The sequence below is a fragment of the Labeo rohita genome, chromosome 19 (genome assembly GCF_022985175.1).
Source record: "Labeo rohita strain BAU-BD-2019 chromosome 19, IGBB_LRoh.1.0, whole genome shotgun sequence".
NCBI classification, from domain to species: domain Eukaryota; kingdom Metazoa; phylum Chordata; class Actinopteri; order Cypriniformes; family Cyprinidae; genus Labeo; species Labeo rohita.
Window position 1 is genome coordinate 25,621,659 of NC_066887.1, and position 18,332 is coordinate 25,639,990.

Sequence of the window (18,332 nt, forward strand, 5' to 3'; positions counted from 1 at the left end):
GCCATATTGGTGATACTCGGATGTAAACAACAGCATGGATTGCATGGTTAATGTACTACTGAATACGCTGTTCTGCTAATTTGTGCTGTCTAACCACAGAAAAAAACATGTGGAAGCTGCTAAATCATATAGAGAAGGACTTAGTGAGCAGGAAATGGTACAACTGTTTGACAAACTACAGTTTACAGGTGATAAAGATACATACAAGTATGAATTAAGATATTAGCCTAATATTTCACCTATCTGACCGGAAATTATAAGAACAAACACGAATGTTGTCAAGACTCTTGTCCTGGAAGTCCTCGTTCAGTTTGGCCAACCACAAACGCTTTTTGTTCATCAGACAATTTTTTGAACTCTTCATGATTTGTTATAACTTTTGTCAGTCTGTAGTACTCCAAATATTTTTCCTGGTCCGACCAATTAGTACAGCCCAAAACATGACAATAATTGACCATTTTCAGCAGCAATAATCAGCTAAATTTGTGAGTCTCTTTTGGTTCAGTGGCACTGTTTACATTCAGTGCTGCCAATATGGCCGACTGATGACGTGACATAAAAACCCTCTATTGGACAGAGGCAGATCTGAATGCTAGCAATGACTAGAAAAGTCTAGCGAACATCCAAAAGAAAAGTCTGTCATTTCACCAGATGATCACGTTATGATATTCCAATTAAAAATAAGTTCAAAAGGAGCAAAAATGAAACTTATATGGATGAATCATTCACAATAAGATTAATATTCATTTAGCAAATAGGCAGAGTGAATTTCGTTTCATGCTGATGTTAATACAGACTTGTGTTTTGGTAAAACAGTGACCTCAACATGTAATGTAGACACTTAAGCCACACTTGCATGAATGTCACTGCATTAGAAAACATAACATCCAACGAAGTGGCATATGGAAACAAATGATGCATTGACCTTTTCTTAGAACTCTTTCTTAAGTTAACTCCAGGGCTGTCAAACGATTAATCACGATTAATCACTTGCAAAATAAAAGTGTTTACATAACACATGTGCTGTGTGTATCATATATATACACATACATACATGTATGTACTTTAGAAATATTTATGTGACACTGGACCACAAAACCAGTCGTAAGGGTCACTTTTTTGAAATTGTGATTTAGACATCATCTAAATGCTGAATAAATAAGCTTTCCATTGGTTGACAGAGAACTATTTTAAATTTTGGAATCTGAGGGTGTAAAAAAATCTAAATTGTGAGAAAATCACTTTAAAGTTGTCCAAATTAAGTTTTTAGCAATGCATATTACTAATCAAAAATTGAGTTGTGATATATTTATGACAGGAAATTTACAAAACATCATTATGGAACATGGTTTTCATTTAACATCCTAATGATTTGTGGCATAAAAGAAAAACCAATAATTTTGACCCATACAATGTATTGTTGCCTACTGCTACAAATATACCCGTGCTACTTAAGGCTGGTTTTGTGGTCCAGGGTCACATATGTATATATTTATATTATATATAAATATAAATATTTTATACATAAAACTTTTTAATTAAATACATACACATGCATGTGTGTTCATATATACATAATAAATGTACACAGTACATACACATATATACACACAAACGTTTATTTTGCATGCGATTAATCGCGATTAATCGTTTGACGGCACTTTTGCAATTACTTTTATCTTGATTTTTTTAGGAAGACGTTCCATTAACGTCTGACAAGTATCTACATAATTTTATTCTTAATTTTAAACGGTATATTTAAATATCGTGCATGCACAGTCACAAAAAAATGTAACTTAGTTTAAATTTCTAATCTAAAAATGCCATTCATATACCAAGCGTTCAAACAAGCAACAAGTCCGCACATCTCCAAACGATTCAACATACAGCTCGCAACCTAGCATCAGATGCCATCAGAAAAGACCACAAAACGAAACTAACCCGTCTAACACAGGCTATAAGCATTGGGATCTGCTATTAATCGGCACTCATATTTCAAACACAGTGCGTCTTGGCTGAATCTTTTCCCGACCACAAACTAAATGCCTGAAATCACGCCTATCCACTCAAACAGCTCTCAGCCAGCGGGAAGCTTAGTTCTGGTTTCCTTGACAGCGGTGTCAGAGGTCAAAGGTAGCTCAAAGGCTCCAGACACCACTTTCTACACTGCTCAAGACATCTGCTCCAATGGGAAAAATATAACCAAGCGATGGCGCGCGCAATTTGCACGTGCAACGAACCCTATTGTGAGCGAGGTTAACTGAGGATGATCTACTCGCAGGTGCTGTTGAAGGTTAGTTTCTATGAAACGAGCACTGGCCAAAGCTACCGCAACATTCCCTAAACAGCATCACGTACTAGCGACAACAAACAAAGCGCAAGAGCGAACATTTCGTGCATCAAAACACTGCATTTTCTTTAGTTGTTTTGACATATGTCTTAGTAAACAACCACCTCGTTCAAAGCACCAAAGCACATTTTCAGTCTAAATGCAAAGTAACAAGCCACTCACCTTAACAGCGATCCAGAACGGCGTTCACATAATTTGCGTTCAAAATCCTCCCTTCGTACGCAACAGCATGGTCGCTCGGATATTTATCTTCAAATCGCTGATGTCCCCAAAAAAGCAAAAGGAAAAAGAACGGTCACATTTCTCGGAAAAGAATTCCAACTAATGCATGGCATAACAAATTACTCCTCAACTGTGTATATCCAGTCATCCCGCAAAAATGAGCTGTAACGATATTTATCTACGTGAGGCGCACTGGTCACGGTTTATGATCCTAATATAGCTAGCATAGCTCGTTAGCAAAGAGCATATCTTGAGCTTAAGCTTAAATTAGAACGGTGTGTCCAAAACTAGACTGTATGAAACGATAACAGCTAGTTATTAGACTGAGACTGTTACTAGGACAAGATGTCAAAATAGCTTGCTGCCAGTGCAATTTTGAAAGACACATGTCTGTGAGCAACGTAAGTTGGCTTTGCCCAACATCGCGGTTACAACCCCACGTATACAACGTCAACGGTCATTCAATTCACGTCTCTGTGTTGTTTACTGCCCCCCAAACGAGCGGATTCACATCAGGTTGATCGTACCACTAAACCCGCACTCTAATGATCTGTCCTGTCAGGCACATTTGCTGGAATGGCTAGCCTAACCCCGCGATCCGTCCACACGACTAGTACGTTAATGTAACGAAGCAGCCGCTGTTGGTGGGGATCACGTTAGTAAAGTGCTCCCTTCTCGCCCGGGCCGTCACTAAAAATCCAACAATCGCGTAAAAACATCCAATAGAAGCGGAATACAAAAATCTAACGCTCTTCGGGATGAGCCCTGCACGGGTTATTAAAAACACGAACTGTCAACAAAATGGCGGCTGCTGCGTTGAATCAACAGAGGACCCGAAATGGATCTCTCCCTCAAATTCTTCGCCCTATCCCTCGTCTTCTGTGCGGCGCTCGTTACCCGTGATAATCCGATATGTCGCCCGAATCCGTCTCCGGGTCCGCGTTAGTCGAGCTCAGACGCGTCGGAATGGGCCTCTCTCGTTAATCGGGCCTCCATGTCTGCTAAGCCCGTATCGTTTCTGTCAGTACAGCACGGGCATTCTCACAGTCAGAGCGGGAGGGGAGGGGAGGAGAGCAGAGGAAAGGAGGGGGGACGGGGAGAAGGGAGGGGAGTCGAGGGCAGTTGTCGAAGGCTGTTCGACACTTTCTCCCTGCTCAATTGTGCGGGGCATACAAATTCAGCTAAGCACTTTTGAACAAAATGTGGGATGGATTTGCTTTCCTCACATGAGAATGCCGAGCAAGGACATGTTTCACATCGAATTGCGAAAGAACGTTCATTTCCGAACGATTTCGAACTCCTGGAAAGGGGGGGCGGGGGGTTCGTGTTGTCGTACGCTCGTGGCAGTGTTTACCCACAGTGAAATATCGAGACTCCCGTGGGAATCGTAGCCGTGAGGCGGGTTGTGTAACTCCGTGAGTGAGCACTGAGCAGAAATCAATCATTAGGAGAGTCCCAGCTAACAATTTTTGGTTCTCAGAACGTTCCCAGAACGTTAGGTTTTGGTTGGCAGAACGTTATTTTTTTTTAAGGTTTGTTTTTAGTTAGCCAGGGAAGTTTTCTTAAAATTCCTAGAAGAACGTTAGTTTTTGATTCTCAAAACATAGTATTTAGTTTGTAGAACAGTATTCTAGCGTTAATGTAATGTTCCCCTAACGCTATTAAAATGTTCCTATAATGTTAGTTTTTTTGTTAGCCAGGAAATATTTCTTAACATTCCCAGAACGTTAGTTTTTAGTTTGTAGAATGTTCCCAGAACATACACTACCATTCAAAAGTTTGGGGTCAGTACATTTTTATTGTTTCTTTTTTGTTGTTTTTTAAGAAATTAATACTTTTATTCACCAAGGATGTATTAAGTTAATAATTAAAAGTTTATTAAAAGTTAATAATAAATAATTTACATTGTTCTAAAATATTTATATTTTGAATAAACACTGTACTTTTTAAACTTGTTATTCATGAAAGAATCCTGAAAAAAAAAATTACAGGTTCCAAAAAATATTTGGCAGCACAACTGTTGATATTATCCAACATTGATCATTCTAATAATAAATCCGCATATTAGAATGATTTCTGAAGGATCATGTGACACTTAAGACTGGAGTAACAGCTGATAAAAATTCAGCTTTTCATCACAGGAATAAATTCTATTTTAAAGTATGTTAAAATAAAAAACATTATTTTATATTGTAAAAACATTTTGCAATATTACGTTTTTTTTTTTCTATATTTTTAATCAAATAAATGCAGCCTTAATGAGCATAAGAGACTACTTTAAAGACTATTACAAGTCTTACTGACCCCAAACTTTTGAACGGTAGTGTATGTTTTTTTGTTTGTAGTATATTATTGAATATAGTATATTAATGAAAGTCCCCTAACATTATTCACCCAGAACATTCCAAGAATGTTGGTTTGTAGAACATTATTCTAACATTAACATTCTACTAACATTATTATAACATTCTTAGAATGTTCCCAGAACGTTTTTTTAAGGTTTGTTTTTGGTTAGCCAGGGAAGTTTTCTTGACATTCCCAGAAGAACGTTAGTTTTTGATTCCCAGAACATTAGTATTTAGTTTGTAAAACAGTATTCTAGCGTTAATGTAATGTTCCCCTAACGCTATTAAAATGTTCCTATAATGTTAGTTTTTTGTTAGCCAGGAAAGATTTATTAACATTTCCAGAACGTTAGTTTTTAGTATGTTCCCAGAACATACGTTTTTTTGTTTGTAGTATATTATTGAATATAGTATATTAATGAAAGTCCCCTAACATTATTCACCCAGAACATTCCAAGAATGTTGGTTTGTAGAACATTATTCTAACATTAACATTCCCCTAACACTATTATAACATTCTTAGAATGTTCTCAGAACGTTTTTGTTATGGTTTGTTTTTGGTTAGCCAGGGAAGTTTTCTTAACATTCCCAGAACGTTAGTTTTTAGTTTGTAGAATGTTCCCAGAACGTACGTTTTTTTTTGTTTGTAGTATATTATTCTAACGTTAATGAAAGTCCCCTAACATTATTCACCCAGAACATTTCAAGAATGTTGGTTTGTAGAACATTATTCTAACATTAACATTCCACTAACATTATTATAACATTCTTGGAATGTTCCCAGAACGTTTTTTTAAGGTTTGTTTTTGATTAGCCAGGAAAGTTTTCCTCAAGGAATGGTTTGTATAACGTTACTTTAACGTTCTTATCCACATTTTTCCTGAGTGACAGGGTTGCCAGGTTTTCACAACAAAACCCGCCCAATTGGTGAGGTTTTCCTGGTACAGATCGTATTCCAGGTGCTAAATATAGAGTTATTGGGGTTGCTTCAACCCGTGGACATGAAAAACAATCTGCGGCAACAGTGTTAAAATAGCCTAATTCTGCGGGAAATCTACAGACTTGGCAACACTGGTAACCAACAAGCGCTGCCATGATAGATTATAACTTCTTTTTGGGTGAGCTTGTGTTTCGGTCTCCATAGAAATATATGTGAAAATGGGGTAAAAAGATCGACTAAATTACTTAAACTGCTGAAACGTTTTAAATATAACTACATGTAAAAATGTGTGAAGGGGTAAGCTGTGCATTAATTTGACTGTAACCACCAGAGACTGAAAATGTAAAGCATCTTTCTGTTAACATTATTACCATTATGGTTGGTGAAAATTTATCTAAAAATAACCATTAGGGAATGTTTTAAGTTATTTTAAAAATAACCACCCTTGTTTTATGGTTGCAAAATAATAATGTAATTTAATTGATAATTAATAATAGCCACCATGCAGTGTTCTGGGAACGTTATTTTAGGATTGCAAAAAAAAAATTGCACAAAAAAAAAAAAAACTTAATTAAAAAAAAAAATCATTAGCGAACGTTTTTTAGGGAAAGGTTTTTTTTTTAAACAACCACCAGGCAATGTTCTGGGAACAGTATTTTATGGTTAAAGTTATTTTTAGATTATTTAATAATAGCCACCATACAACGTTCTGGTAACATTGTTTTAAAAAAAAAACTAAAAAGAACATTCTCCACTGTTAGTATTTGGTGACAAAAATAACTTGTTCAAACTATGTAATTATAATTCGTTATTGTCTAGTGTTGGGTCATTCTTGAACGATTCGTTCATTTTGAACACTAAAGATCGTTCATTTTGATACACTAGAGACCCAGGTAAACAATTAATTAATCTTTTCTGTTTCTTATAGCATTATAGTTTTGTCTTGTTTGTAGTGTGATCAACGTTTGTGTAAGCGGTAGATGTGTTAGGGAAGTAACAAGTAACATTTTTATTATATTTTTCTAAAATGAACAAAATGACTCGAAAAAAGATTCGTTCATTTTGCTGAACGAGACTCAAAGGTCCGAGTCTGTAAAATGATCCGAACTTCCCATTACTATTATCGTCCATGGTAAGAACGGCCCTTAAAAATAATACAAAGGAATGATCACCCTTTTCCCCCATCTGATGAATGATAAAATAAGTGACAGCCAATCAGAATCCGCAGACAAGTCTGAAGGAGACGTGTTCATAAACAAAATGAGCGAAATAAAAATGAACAAAATGTGTATGATAGGGTACATACTCTCTGGGGCCTCTGAATATATGTATACACACAAATTCATAAATAATAATAAAACTGTTTCCGTTGTGAACGACTCTTTTTAACGAATCGTTGAGTATGAGTCAATGATTCACAAAACACACTCACTTGACGCCACCTACTGGCGTCACGAGTTAAACGCAAAAAGAACGACTGAATGAATCTTTTTAGTTGACCGATTCAAAAGAGTCAGTGAGATGAATCAAAATCCCAGCCGCTGTTGCGAAAGGGAAGTCGTTATAAAATTTTCTGGCTCTCGAGTCGAGTCAGTTTTAACCACAGTGAAATATCGAGGCTCTCATGGGAGCTGGAGCTGTGGAGAGGGTTGTGTAACTATAAGTGGGCAGGATTCAGTCATTAGAGCAGCAACGACAATATTCAAACCTGCTTTTTTTATTTGACCTTTTACTTCGTCCATACAAAATTCTACTGAACTCAAGCTTGGAGGAGGAGGGTTGCGCAATCCATATGGTTATTTTTTGACGTTGATCTAAGTGGCTGGTCAATTCTGCGTTTACACAAGTGACTAATATAACAAGGTATTGTCATTGCAGGGCTATTGCTTCATGAAAAAATATTAATATTCATAGTCACGTGACTCATTTACTTCTAGTAATGCAGAAATGACCTTGGTGAAACAGATGGAAATCAAACCTCATGGTTTATATAGTGAAACTGTTGCTGTTTCATAACTGCAAATGAGATGATAATTAGTCTGACTGACGTGTCGCACATTAATGACAGAAATTAATCATCAGCTTATACAAAATAATGTATGACAGCAGGTTTCACTGGAACTGATATGACTTCTTATTAGTTTGTAATGCAAATCCTCCTCTCACAACATGCAAACTTTACATTATAATGTGAAAAAACAGCAAAACAGTAGTATTATTACGGTTTTAAGTAACTGTTTTAATATATTTAAAAATGTAATTTATTCTTGTGGTGGCAAAGCTAAATTTTAGCATCATTACTGTAATATTCAATGTCACATGATCCTTCAGAAATCATTCTAATATGCTGATATTGTGCCCAAGCAACATTTCTTATAAATAGCAATGTTGAAAACTGTAATACATTATGATACTCTGATGAATAAAAAGTCCAAAAGAACAGCATTTATTTGAAATAGAATTTTTTTGTAGCACTATAAATATCTTTACTATCACGTTTAATCAATTTAATGCATCCTTGCTGAATAAAAGAATGAATTTCTTCCTAGAAAGACATTAATCATTAATTAATCATAAAGTAACTTATTCAATCCCATACAAGGCTTAATAAAGGACTTGGCCATTCTGAGATTATTAAATATTATGTCAAATAAATATTCAAAATCTAAATTACACCGTTTTGTCTCATTTTTCACCATCAGGCTGGATTATTTATAATATATCAGCATTATATTGCCATCAACCACCCTGCATTTTAAATATCACTATCAAAAACCCATTATAGTTCATAGGCTTCGACACCTAAAATTCACAAAATTTCTCTTAAAAACAAATATTGGTTTATTTGTTTAAGAGTGCAGTATGTAACAGGTTGGCTTCTCTGTAAAGTTATGCGCCTTTTTCTGGTTATTTAATGTAACATTTTTTTCTTGTAAACATTTTACCGTTGCCTGTGTGATTCCAAATGACACTCAAAATGTTCAAAGGCCATATTGTGAAGTGAACTTTCTTGTAAGTGGGACTGTGTCTCAAAATATGGAGCAGCTGAGGAACCCTGAGAATTAGGACAAAAGCACCAAGAGGATCATCAAGAATAGTTCTAAAACATGTGAATACAATAAATACGATTCTTTTTTTTTATCCATCCACAAGAACACACAAATCTTCAAAACACCAACGCCAAACAGAAAACATCAGTGCAAACTATCAATCTAAAACACGTACAGCACAGACAAAACGTTTCACAGTGCAAAACTTGAGCAGGTACCTAAATCTTTGCGTTTTCACGACGCCTTCATGTGAGTAAAGGCATGTGCGGAGCAGATGTCATCTGTCGACAGGTAAGGGAAAGTAAACTGTGCGCTTATTTCATTGTGAGGTATTAAAACGAGAGCTCTGAAGAAGCTATAGGGTAAACGTGTGCCGTGTCATTAAATATGCATATGCAACTTGAACTGCATCCCCTGAGACATCTGTATCATCTATCTCAGTGCTTGTGAGCTCCAGTCCTGCGGCCCACCTGAGAGACTGCGTTTGTTCCATCCTGGAATTATTCAAATTGATTATATGTGTCACATGTTCAAATACAAAGCTCAGGTTGGACTGTAAACGTCGTTGGTGGGAGTTTGGGCACAATTATACTTCACAAAATGCTAATCAGACAGATACTGAGTGAAAGAGGTTTGTCTACCTCGATTAAAATGTCTTTTGACATAAAAGGCACTTGACAGGAAGATCTTTTTAGGGGCATGAAGCAATGGTGCTTCTCTCATTCTTCGACTGATCAGAATAATAAAGGAAGGAAAAGGAGGCTAAAGAGTCTCAAAGGTGCTGCGTTCCTCTGCATTCGCCGGTGATTGAATTGCCCCTGGAGGTCTTCTCTGTGGCTGGAAACCCCGGTCTTCACCATCCAGACTTTTCCGGCAGACAGGGCAGGTGTCGTGCTGTTAATATAAAACAGCACAAAATGAGGACAGAAGAGTAAATGTACACTACTGTTCAAAAGTATCAAGAGTATCTAAGATTTTTTTTTTGTTTTTTAAAGAAATTAATACTTTTATTCAGCAAGGATATTTTAAATTGATCAAAAATTATTGTAAAGACAGCTAACCAACAAAATCAATATCAGATAAATGCTGTACTTTTTAGCTTTCTGTTCATCAGAGAAATGTGTCTTGAGCACCAAATCAGCATATTAGAATGATTTCTAAAGGATCATGTGACATGTGGAGTAATGATACTGAAAATTCAGGTTTGCATCATAGGAATAAATTATATTTTAAAATATATTCAAATAGAAAGCAGTTATTTTAAATTGTAATAATATTTCACAATATTCCAGATTTTACTGTATTTTTGATCAAATAAGTGCAGCCTTGGTGATCGAAAGACTTTCCAAAACTTTTAAAAAAATCTTACCAACCCCTAGCTTTTAAATGTTAGTGTAGGTTATTTTAGTTGTACATGACATCGTTTTCAAACATCATGAACTTCTGAGCACATTTCAAACCTGCCACCTCAAAAATTCATGTTTGCGGTGACTGTGTGTATTCTAGAGAGAAGACGTTAAAGTCTGTTCAAGTAACGTTAACCACAAAGTTTATTGTGCTCGTAAATTCGAAAACTGACATTTTAAAAACCCACTGGAAATTCCCGAGGGTGAATTAGTGTTTGGGTTGGTCTACAAGTTGACGTCACCACCGACCAGCTCTATGAGCTTTAATTAGTCCATTAGAGTAAAGCTGTTTTTTCTATGTCCACTAGAGGTCCTTCCAAAATTTTTAATGTTTTGTTTTTTTTAAAGTCTCTTCTGCTCACCAAGCCTGCACTTATTTGATCTAAAGTACAGTAAAAGCAGCTAAATTTTGAAATATTTTTACTATTTAAAATAACTGCTTTCTATGTGAACATATTTTAAAATGTAATTTATTAATTTGATTTCAAAGCTGAATTTTTCGCATCATTGCTCCAGTCACATGATCCTTCAGAAATCATTCTAATATTCTGATTTGCTGCTTAAACATTTATTATGTTTAAAACAGCTGTGCAGACTTTTTTTCTTTGATGACATTATAGTCTTTATCATCCTTTTTGATCAATACAAAGCATCCTTGCTAAATAAAAGTATTCATTTCTATAATTCTTAGTTAATAAACATGGCTCTGAAAGCAAAAGATCCAACACTTAGGTCATTTTATGAGCCTCATACCAGTTGTAGCCAGGGCACGATACAGTTGCTGTGAAAGTAGTGCAGACAGGGCAGCTGTCGGACAGATTCCCCTTCAGAGTACTCCTCTCTACACACAGGGCATTCCAGCCGGCATGCTGTGAGAGAGACGTAGAAAAAAAAATATGCATGGATGAACACGCAAGGAAAACGGAAAGAGCGACGGTCAAGCCCTGCATGCACTTTGAAGCGGAAAGCTGGAAATCAAAGGGATAGTCCGGTCAAAAAAGGAAAATTTAATTTGATTCTAAAAGCAGTGCATTGTGTGTATGCCATATTCATATCAAATATTACCAGAGACTCATATTTTCCCCTCATATTATTTATTGCTGAGCTGCAAAACCGTTTGTTCATTCAGTTACAAATTTCTTAAAGAGACAGTACACCCAAAAAATCAGAAGTGTGTCATCATTTACTCACCCTCATGTCATTTCAAACCCATAAGACCTTTTTTATCTTTGGAGAAAAAATTGTTGAAAAAGTCGTTATTTCTGTTTTTGCACACAAAAAATATGGTTGAACCACTGATGTCACATGGACTATTTTAACAATGTCCTTACTTACTTTTTGGGCCTTAAACAAGTTGCGTTGCTGTCTATGCAGGGTCAGAAAGCTGTCGGATTTCATCAAAAAATATCTTAATTTGGTTTCTGTAGATGAACTGAGTGCTTGGAACGACATGAGCGAGTAATTAATGACAGAATTTTCATTTTTGGGTAAACTATCCCTTTAAAGAGACAGTTCAGCTAAAAATGTAAATTCTGTCTTAGTCTCATGTTGTTGCAAACGTACGCAACTTTTTTTTTTTCTGCTGAACACAAAAGAGTTTTAGAAGATTTTATAGAATGTTTGTTGCCAAACAGTTCCAGCTCCCATTGAGTTCCATTGTATTTCCATATAATGGAAGTCAACGAGAAACTGAAACTGTTTGGTTATTAACATTCTTTAGAATATCTTCTTTTATGTTCCACGGAACAAATAAAGTCAGGTTTGGAAGAACATGAGGTTGAGTAAATGAAAAAATGTTCATTTTTGGGTGACTATCGCTTTAAAAAACTTGCAACTGAATGAACAAGCTGATTTGTAGATCAGCAATAAATAACATGAGGGAAAAAATGTAAGTCTCTGGAAACATTTCATATAAATATGCTTATACACAATGCACTGCTGTCAGATTCGTACATATTTATCATGTTTTAACACTATCCAGTATACCCTTTCGAATTTGTCATACTCAATACAATGGTCTGCCAGGAAAAGCAAGAAAAATGCTTCCTGGAGGTGACCAGAAATATGTGAACAGCCCTGTTTTGCTCTATAGCACTTAAAATAAAGTGTGCATGGTGACTCAGAGGATTATGGGAACTTACCAGCCTGTTCTGAGGAGATGCTAACGGTGGGGAGAGATGAGATCATCTCCTTCGCAGCAGGAGGGGGGCCGGTGTTTTCAGACTGAGCAAGCAACTGGAAGAGTAAAGAAAATCTGCAACGGTTGATGAGCAGGATATTTCTAATGCTTTAATTGTCACAAGAAAAATCTATAATGTGCTTATCTTTAGAAAAAATTTTAAGTGCCAACAGGCAAAATGCAGTGAAGACCAATGAGGCAAAATCCGTAAAGGTTAAGGACATGAGTCATATCACAAATGATGTCAGTGACATCAGATGACAGTGTGACTCACCTGTGTGATGACCACATCCAAACCTCCTTGTCCCCAAGCATAATCTCCAGGGTTCGAGTGCAGCATGTTAGACCTGAAGAACAGGTTATTGATTAATCATTGGATGGATCTGTTGATACTGTCTCGACATATACAAATAAATGAATTTGTAGGACAAAAGGACATATTGAATATCTTCTGTTGGTCCAGGAACAACATTCCTGTCAAACAACTGAGATGATGGATTGATGTGAATATTGTTTAAGCTCAGCCAAACCCAAAATCTGTTTGACTGATTGGCAGGAATGTTATTTCAGGAACATATTGTACTTCATGGAATTACGGTAAACCACAAAACGTACCATGAGGAGGTTTGGGAACTTGCACTGTCAGAATTGGAAAACAGACCAGCTAGAAACTGCTGGACAATCCTTCATTAAAGAAACAAAAACAGAGTTGTTGCATTTAAAGGCAAATTCACACCACACAGACAGATGCAGACCAATGCGACAGCTGACTTAGTATAGCATGTCATTTCTCATGCTTTCTAAAACAACTGACAGGAGAAACACACTGATCAGTCAAAATCCGACTATATATATATATATATATATATATACAGTTGTGCTCATAAATTTACACAACGCTTGCAGAATATGCAAAATAAGAGGGATCATGAAAATGGCATGTTATTTATTTAGTACTATCCTGAATAAGCTATTTTACATAACAGATGTTTATATATACTCAGTAAGAATAAAAAATTACCCCGTTCAAAAGGTTACATACCCTTGAATCATAATACTGTGTGTTGTTTCCTGGATGATCCGCTGTTGTTTTTATGTTTTGTGATAGTTGTTCATGAATCCCTTGTTGGCCCTAAGCAGTTTATCTGGCTGCTGTTCTTCAGAAAAATCCTCCAGCTCCTGCACACTCTTTGGTTTTCCAGCATCTTCTGCGTATTTAAACCCTTTCCGAACGTGAATGTATAATTTTGAGATCCATCTTCTCACACTGAGGATAATTGAGGGACTCATACAATAACTATTAAATATAATAACAAAAGATGAAAACATTCACTGATGCTCAAGAAAGCAACACAATGCATTGAGAGCCAGGGAGTGTAAACTTTTTGAATTTGATGATCAGGGTAAATTGTATTCATAGAGATATGTATATATTTATGCAGCTTCTGAATTGCAATACTAAATGGAGAAAAATGTACACATCATTATCCTGTTCAAAAGTTTACACCCCCTGGCTCTTAATGCATTGTGTTGCCTTCTTAAGCATCAATAAATGTTTTTAACTTTTGTAATAGTTATGTATGAGTTCCTCATTTTTTCTCAGTGTGAAAAGATGGATCTCAAAATCATACAGCCACTTTTGGAAAGTGTTCAAATATGCAGATGCTGGAAAAACCAAATAATGTGCAGGAGCTGGAGGATTTTTCTAATGACAAACAAGGGACTTCTGAACAACTATTACTAAACATAAAAACAGTCATGGATCATCCAGGAAACGAGACACAATTTTAAGATTCAAGTGTATGTAAACTTTTGAACGGGGTCATTTATATAAATTCAGTCATTACTGTCTTGTGGAGTATATATAAACATTTCTTATGTGAAATAGTTTATTCAGGTCAGTACTACATAAAAAAGAACAGTTTTCATGATTCCTTTGATTTTGTTAAAAATAAAAAAGTTTTTTTGTATGTGCAGGATATGTGCTGTCCTGAATTCGATTATTATTAAAATAGTTCACCCAAAAATGAAAATTCTGTCATTATCTACGCTCTTGGATTTGATCAAAAAAGATATATTTTTTATATATTTTTTTTATTTGTGTTTCGAAGATGAACAAAGATCTTACAGATATGGAATGACATGAGTAATTAATGACAGAATTTTTTTTGGGATGAACTATCCCTATAAAATAATTTAAATTAGTCAACTCAAATCCCAGTGCAAAATAAAAGAAACATGGATACACTAAATATAGTAGCCTTCTTCAACTGTGAAAGAAAAAAATATATATTTATGAGTAAACCATGTTGAAACTGAATGTTAAACTTTAAATACAGGTCATCATATATTCTGCCTTTTAGAACTCCTAGTAGACAGCAGCTGTAACAAGTGGCATTTACACACCCCTCCACAGCCTGTCCCTGATCCAGTCTAGAGTTTCGTTGCTGGCTGTTTTGTTGAGGGAGGAGCACAGGCTCTGTGCAGTCTGACAACGTCTCCACGGACGCTACAGGTCCCGCTGTCCCAGAGGCAAGATCGGCAACTGCTGCCTCGACCCCTGAACGGCTGCGGAGCGCATCTGTGACGGTGGGGTCGGAGAGGAGGGCTGAATGTTCCATGAAGAGCAGCTGCCACAGCTAATGGCAAAGGAAAAGACAAAGGCGTCATAGAAAAACAAAACCATGACTAATCCTTCCTAAGATATCATTTCCATATATATATATACTACCAGTCAAAAGTTTTTAAACAGTAAGATTTTTTATGTCTTTAAAGCATGCTCACCAAGCCTGCATTCATTCGATCTAAACTACAGCAAAACCAGTAATATTGTGAAATATTTGTACTATTTAAAATAACTGCTTTCTATTTGAATATGTTTTAAAATGCCATTTTTTCATCATCACTACACCAGAATTCAGTGTCACATGATCCTTCAGAAATCATACTTATATGCTGATTTGCTGTTCAAAAAGCATTTTTAAAAAAATTATGATCAATATTTAAAATAGCTGAGGACTTTTTTAGGATTCTTTGATGAATAGAAAGATCCAAAGATCGGCATTTATTTGAAATAAAAAGCTTTTGTAACATTATAAACTATACTATTCAAAACGCTTGGAGTCAGTATTATTTTTTGGCTAAGAAATTATAGAAATTAATACTTTTATTTAGCAAGGATGCTTTAAATTGATCAAAAGTGATCATAAGGACATTTATAATGTTACAAATGATTTCTATTTCAGATAAATGCTGTTCTTCTGAACTTTCTATTCATCAAAGAAACCTGAAAAAAATATATACTCATCTGTTTTTAACATAATAATAAATGTTTTTTAAGCAGCAAATCAAAATATTAGGATGATTTCTGAAGGATCATGTGACTGGAGTAATGATGCTAAAAATTCAGCCTTGAAATCACAGGACTAAATTACATTTGAAAATATATTCAAATAGAAAAAAGTTGTACTGTTTTTCCTGTACTTTGATTCAAATAAATGCAGACTTCTTTAAATACATTAAAAAGTCAAAAACTTTACTGGTAGTGTATAAACAACTAATTAGATGCAGTTAATCACTTTATAATTAATTAATTTATTAATTTACAATTAATTAATGTATATACAAATTGCAAAATAAACTACAATAATTTAATAATAATTATCTACAATTTCAAAAAATATATCAGTTATTCTAGAATAAGGATTATTTGACATTTTAATTTTTTTCTCTTAGTTTTAGTTTATTTTTAACAACTCTGTTATGTGATTTTGTAATTTTTATTTATTTGTTTATTTATTTATTTATTTTTAACTAATACAATTTAGGTGTAATTATTTATAATTCAGTTTTAGTTTATTTCCACTTAGTAATTTCATTGCTTTTATTGCTTTAATTACCTTTGCTTAAACTGATTTCAGATGACAAGATAACCTTTTAGATAATTACTTTTTATTTTTTGTTTAACTTTATTTCAGTTAACAAAAATTAAAAATGTTTTCATAGTTTTAGTTAATGATTTTAGTTAATGATATATGATATTCGAATAATGAGTTATGCGAAGACGATGGGGAAAAATTATTATACCTCCGCAAACTGTGAGGCCATGTCATCACCTGCAGCGGCAGCAACATCACGTCTCTGAAGAAGACTAATTAAACATGTTGTAAAAGACAAACATCAAAATTGCAAAGGATATACTGTCTAAGTTGAGTAAACGGAGATTTATGGAATTACAGTAATAAAAAAGATTTATCATTAGTTACTGACACAAAAGCAAACATTACCTTGAATTCTCTGACACCTCTTCAATGAAGCCAGATTCACATCTGGGGCAAACATATTCCTGTTCAAACACAGGCACACTGTTAGGTACATTAGATATAAAGATGTTAATCTATAATGTTTTATAGCTTATCATCTATCAGATGACAGCGCCAAACAGATTCTGATGTTGACTTTGAAAGTCAAAAAAAATGCAGGCTTATCATGTGTTTGTTAGTATAAAATTAAAGTATTAAAACACGTGATAACATGTCCTGAAAACAGTTCAACCTCTCAATTCTAATCTACCTTTATATAGTATCTTTACTTGTTTACCTAACAGATATTACCAAAAAACGTTGATATTGGAAATTTAGATTTGAGGATTAAATTCCTATATATTATTTTTATTATTATAAATTGTGCAAGCATGCACCTTTGTGTATGACAAACCTGTCCAGGTCCCACACATATGCCAATCAATGTACTGCTATGCGTGTTTCTACTTGAACAGGGTTGCAGACGGTCGAGGCTGTGCTAAATTTGGCATCAGTGTAACTCCCAAACTTGGATACTGAATTCCTCGCAACCATGGCACTCATCACACACTCCTTAAAACGTTTAGTTACGTGAACCACAACTATACCAATGCGCGTAAACTCATAAAAAGCCTACATGTATATGAAATATATCCAGTACTGTAAGTTAGTAGGCTATTTATTCTGTAAGTTATCACTGTAAGAAGGAAAACTTTAAGTTAGTTGCGTTGAGGCGTTTGACGGGGTAAGGGTGCGTTACACTAAACGCACGAATGCTCGCTAATGAAGTGTTGCTGTGTACTTACAGGCAGCTTTGGGTCGATTTCACCTTTACAGCAATGACAGAAGAACCGGTGTCGTGGAGCAGCGGCTGCGGCCTCCGCCATCTTCACTCACTAAAAGCTGCTGGAACTATGACGTTACGCTTCGTACTTGGAAAGGAGCGTCCGTTGTCAAGGAGACGCGTCGTTTCGATAAGGCTACCGTTACTTGAGATCCACGAGTTTCCAAACGGTAAAGCTTCATTAATTCGACAAAAGAATTTAAAACAGTACTATTTATAATAATTTCTTGCGAGAAAGTGAAACGAAATATTAAATACCAAATAAAAATGTCCCCTACCTGACGGTTTCATTTAAAAAACCTGCTTTTCATTAAGTAAGACATTTTAAGATATTTATATAACAATATATATATATATATATATATATATATATATATATATATATATAGACTTTCTATATATATTCTATATATATATTTATATATATTCTAAATATATTTTCAATTTTTATTTATTCCTGTGAAGTTTTAGCATCATTACTCCAGTCACATGATCCTTCAGAAATCATTCTAATTTTCTGATTTGCTGCTCAAAAAACATAAAGTATAATTTTTTCAGGTTTCTTTGATGAATAGAAAGTTCAGAAGAACATTTGTCTGAAATATTTTGTAACATTATAAATGCCTTTATCATCTCTTTTGAACAATTTAAAGCATCCTTGCTAAATAAAAGTATTAATTTCTATAATTTTTTTC

At 34.9% G+C, this 18,332-nt stretch overlaps 2 protein-coding genes across 2 annotated transcripts in view; both read right to left on the reverse strand.

Moving 5' to 3' along the window:
- Nucleotides 1–3,632, reverse strand: part of ash1l (ash1 (absent, small, or homeotic)-like (Drosophila)) — a 41,448-nt gene extending 37,816 nt beyond the window's left edge. The window contains exons 1-2 of the mRNA XM_051136203.1: nucleotides 3,470–3,632; nucleotides 2,513–2,609 (exon numbers count right to left, since the gene is read on the reverse strand). The gene's annotated coding sequence lies outside the window, so the exon portion shown is untranslated. The remainder of the gene's footprint in view (nucleotides 1–2,512; nucleotides 2,610–3,469) is intronic.
- A 4,536-nt stretch (nucleotides 3,633–8,168) lies between these two features.
- On the reverse strand, nucleotides 8,169–17,737 carry rnf115b (ring finger protein 115b). The gene is made up of 9 exons (XM_051136207.1): nucleotides 17,600–17,737; nucleotides 16,779–16,837; nucleotides 16,579–16,642; nucleotides 14,899–15,131; nucleotides 13,108–13,176; nucleotides 12,767–12,839; nucleotides 12,455–12,548; nucleotides 11,067–11,182; nucleotides 8,169–9,801 (listed from the first exon to the last, which is right to left on the reverse strand). The coding sequence occupies exons 1-9, from the start codon at nucleotides 17,678–17,680 to the stop codon at nucleotides 9,670–9,672; spliced, it is 921 nt and encodes a 306-aa protein (XP_050992164.1). The 5' UTR covers nucleotides 17,681–17,737; the 3' UTR covers nucleotides 8,169–9,669.
- Between the last annotated feature and the right edge of the window lie 595 nt (nucleotides 17,738–18,332).

What these genes read in the sequence shown, in the direction of transcription:
- rnf115b (XM_051136207.1), bottom strand. Translation starts at nt 17,680, where the DNA reads ATGGCGGAGGCCGCAGCCGCTGCTCCACGACACCGGTTCTTCTGTCAT. An exon ending in TGGATGTGGTCATCACACAG is followed by an intron (nt 12,549 to 12,766) that starts GTGAGTCACACT and finishes TTACTCTTCCAG; the next exon opens with TTGCTTGCTCAGTCTGAAAA. An exon ending in TCGTGCCCTGGCTACAACTG is followed by an intron (nt 9,802 to 11,066) that starts GTATGAGGCTCA and finishes TTATATTAACAG; the next exon opens with CACGACACCTGCCCTGTCTG.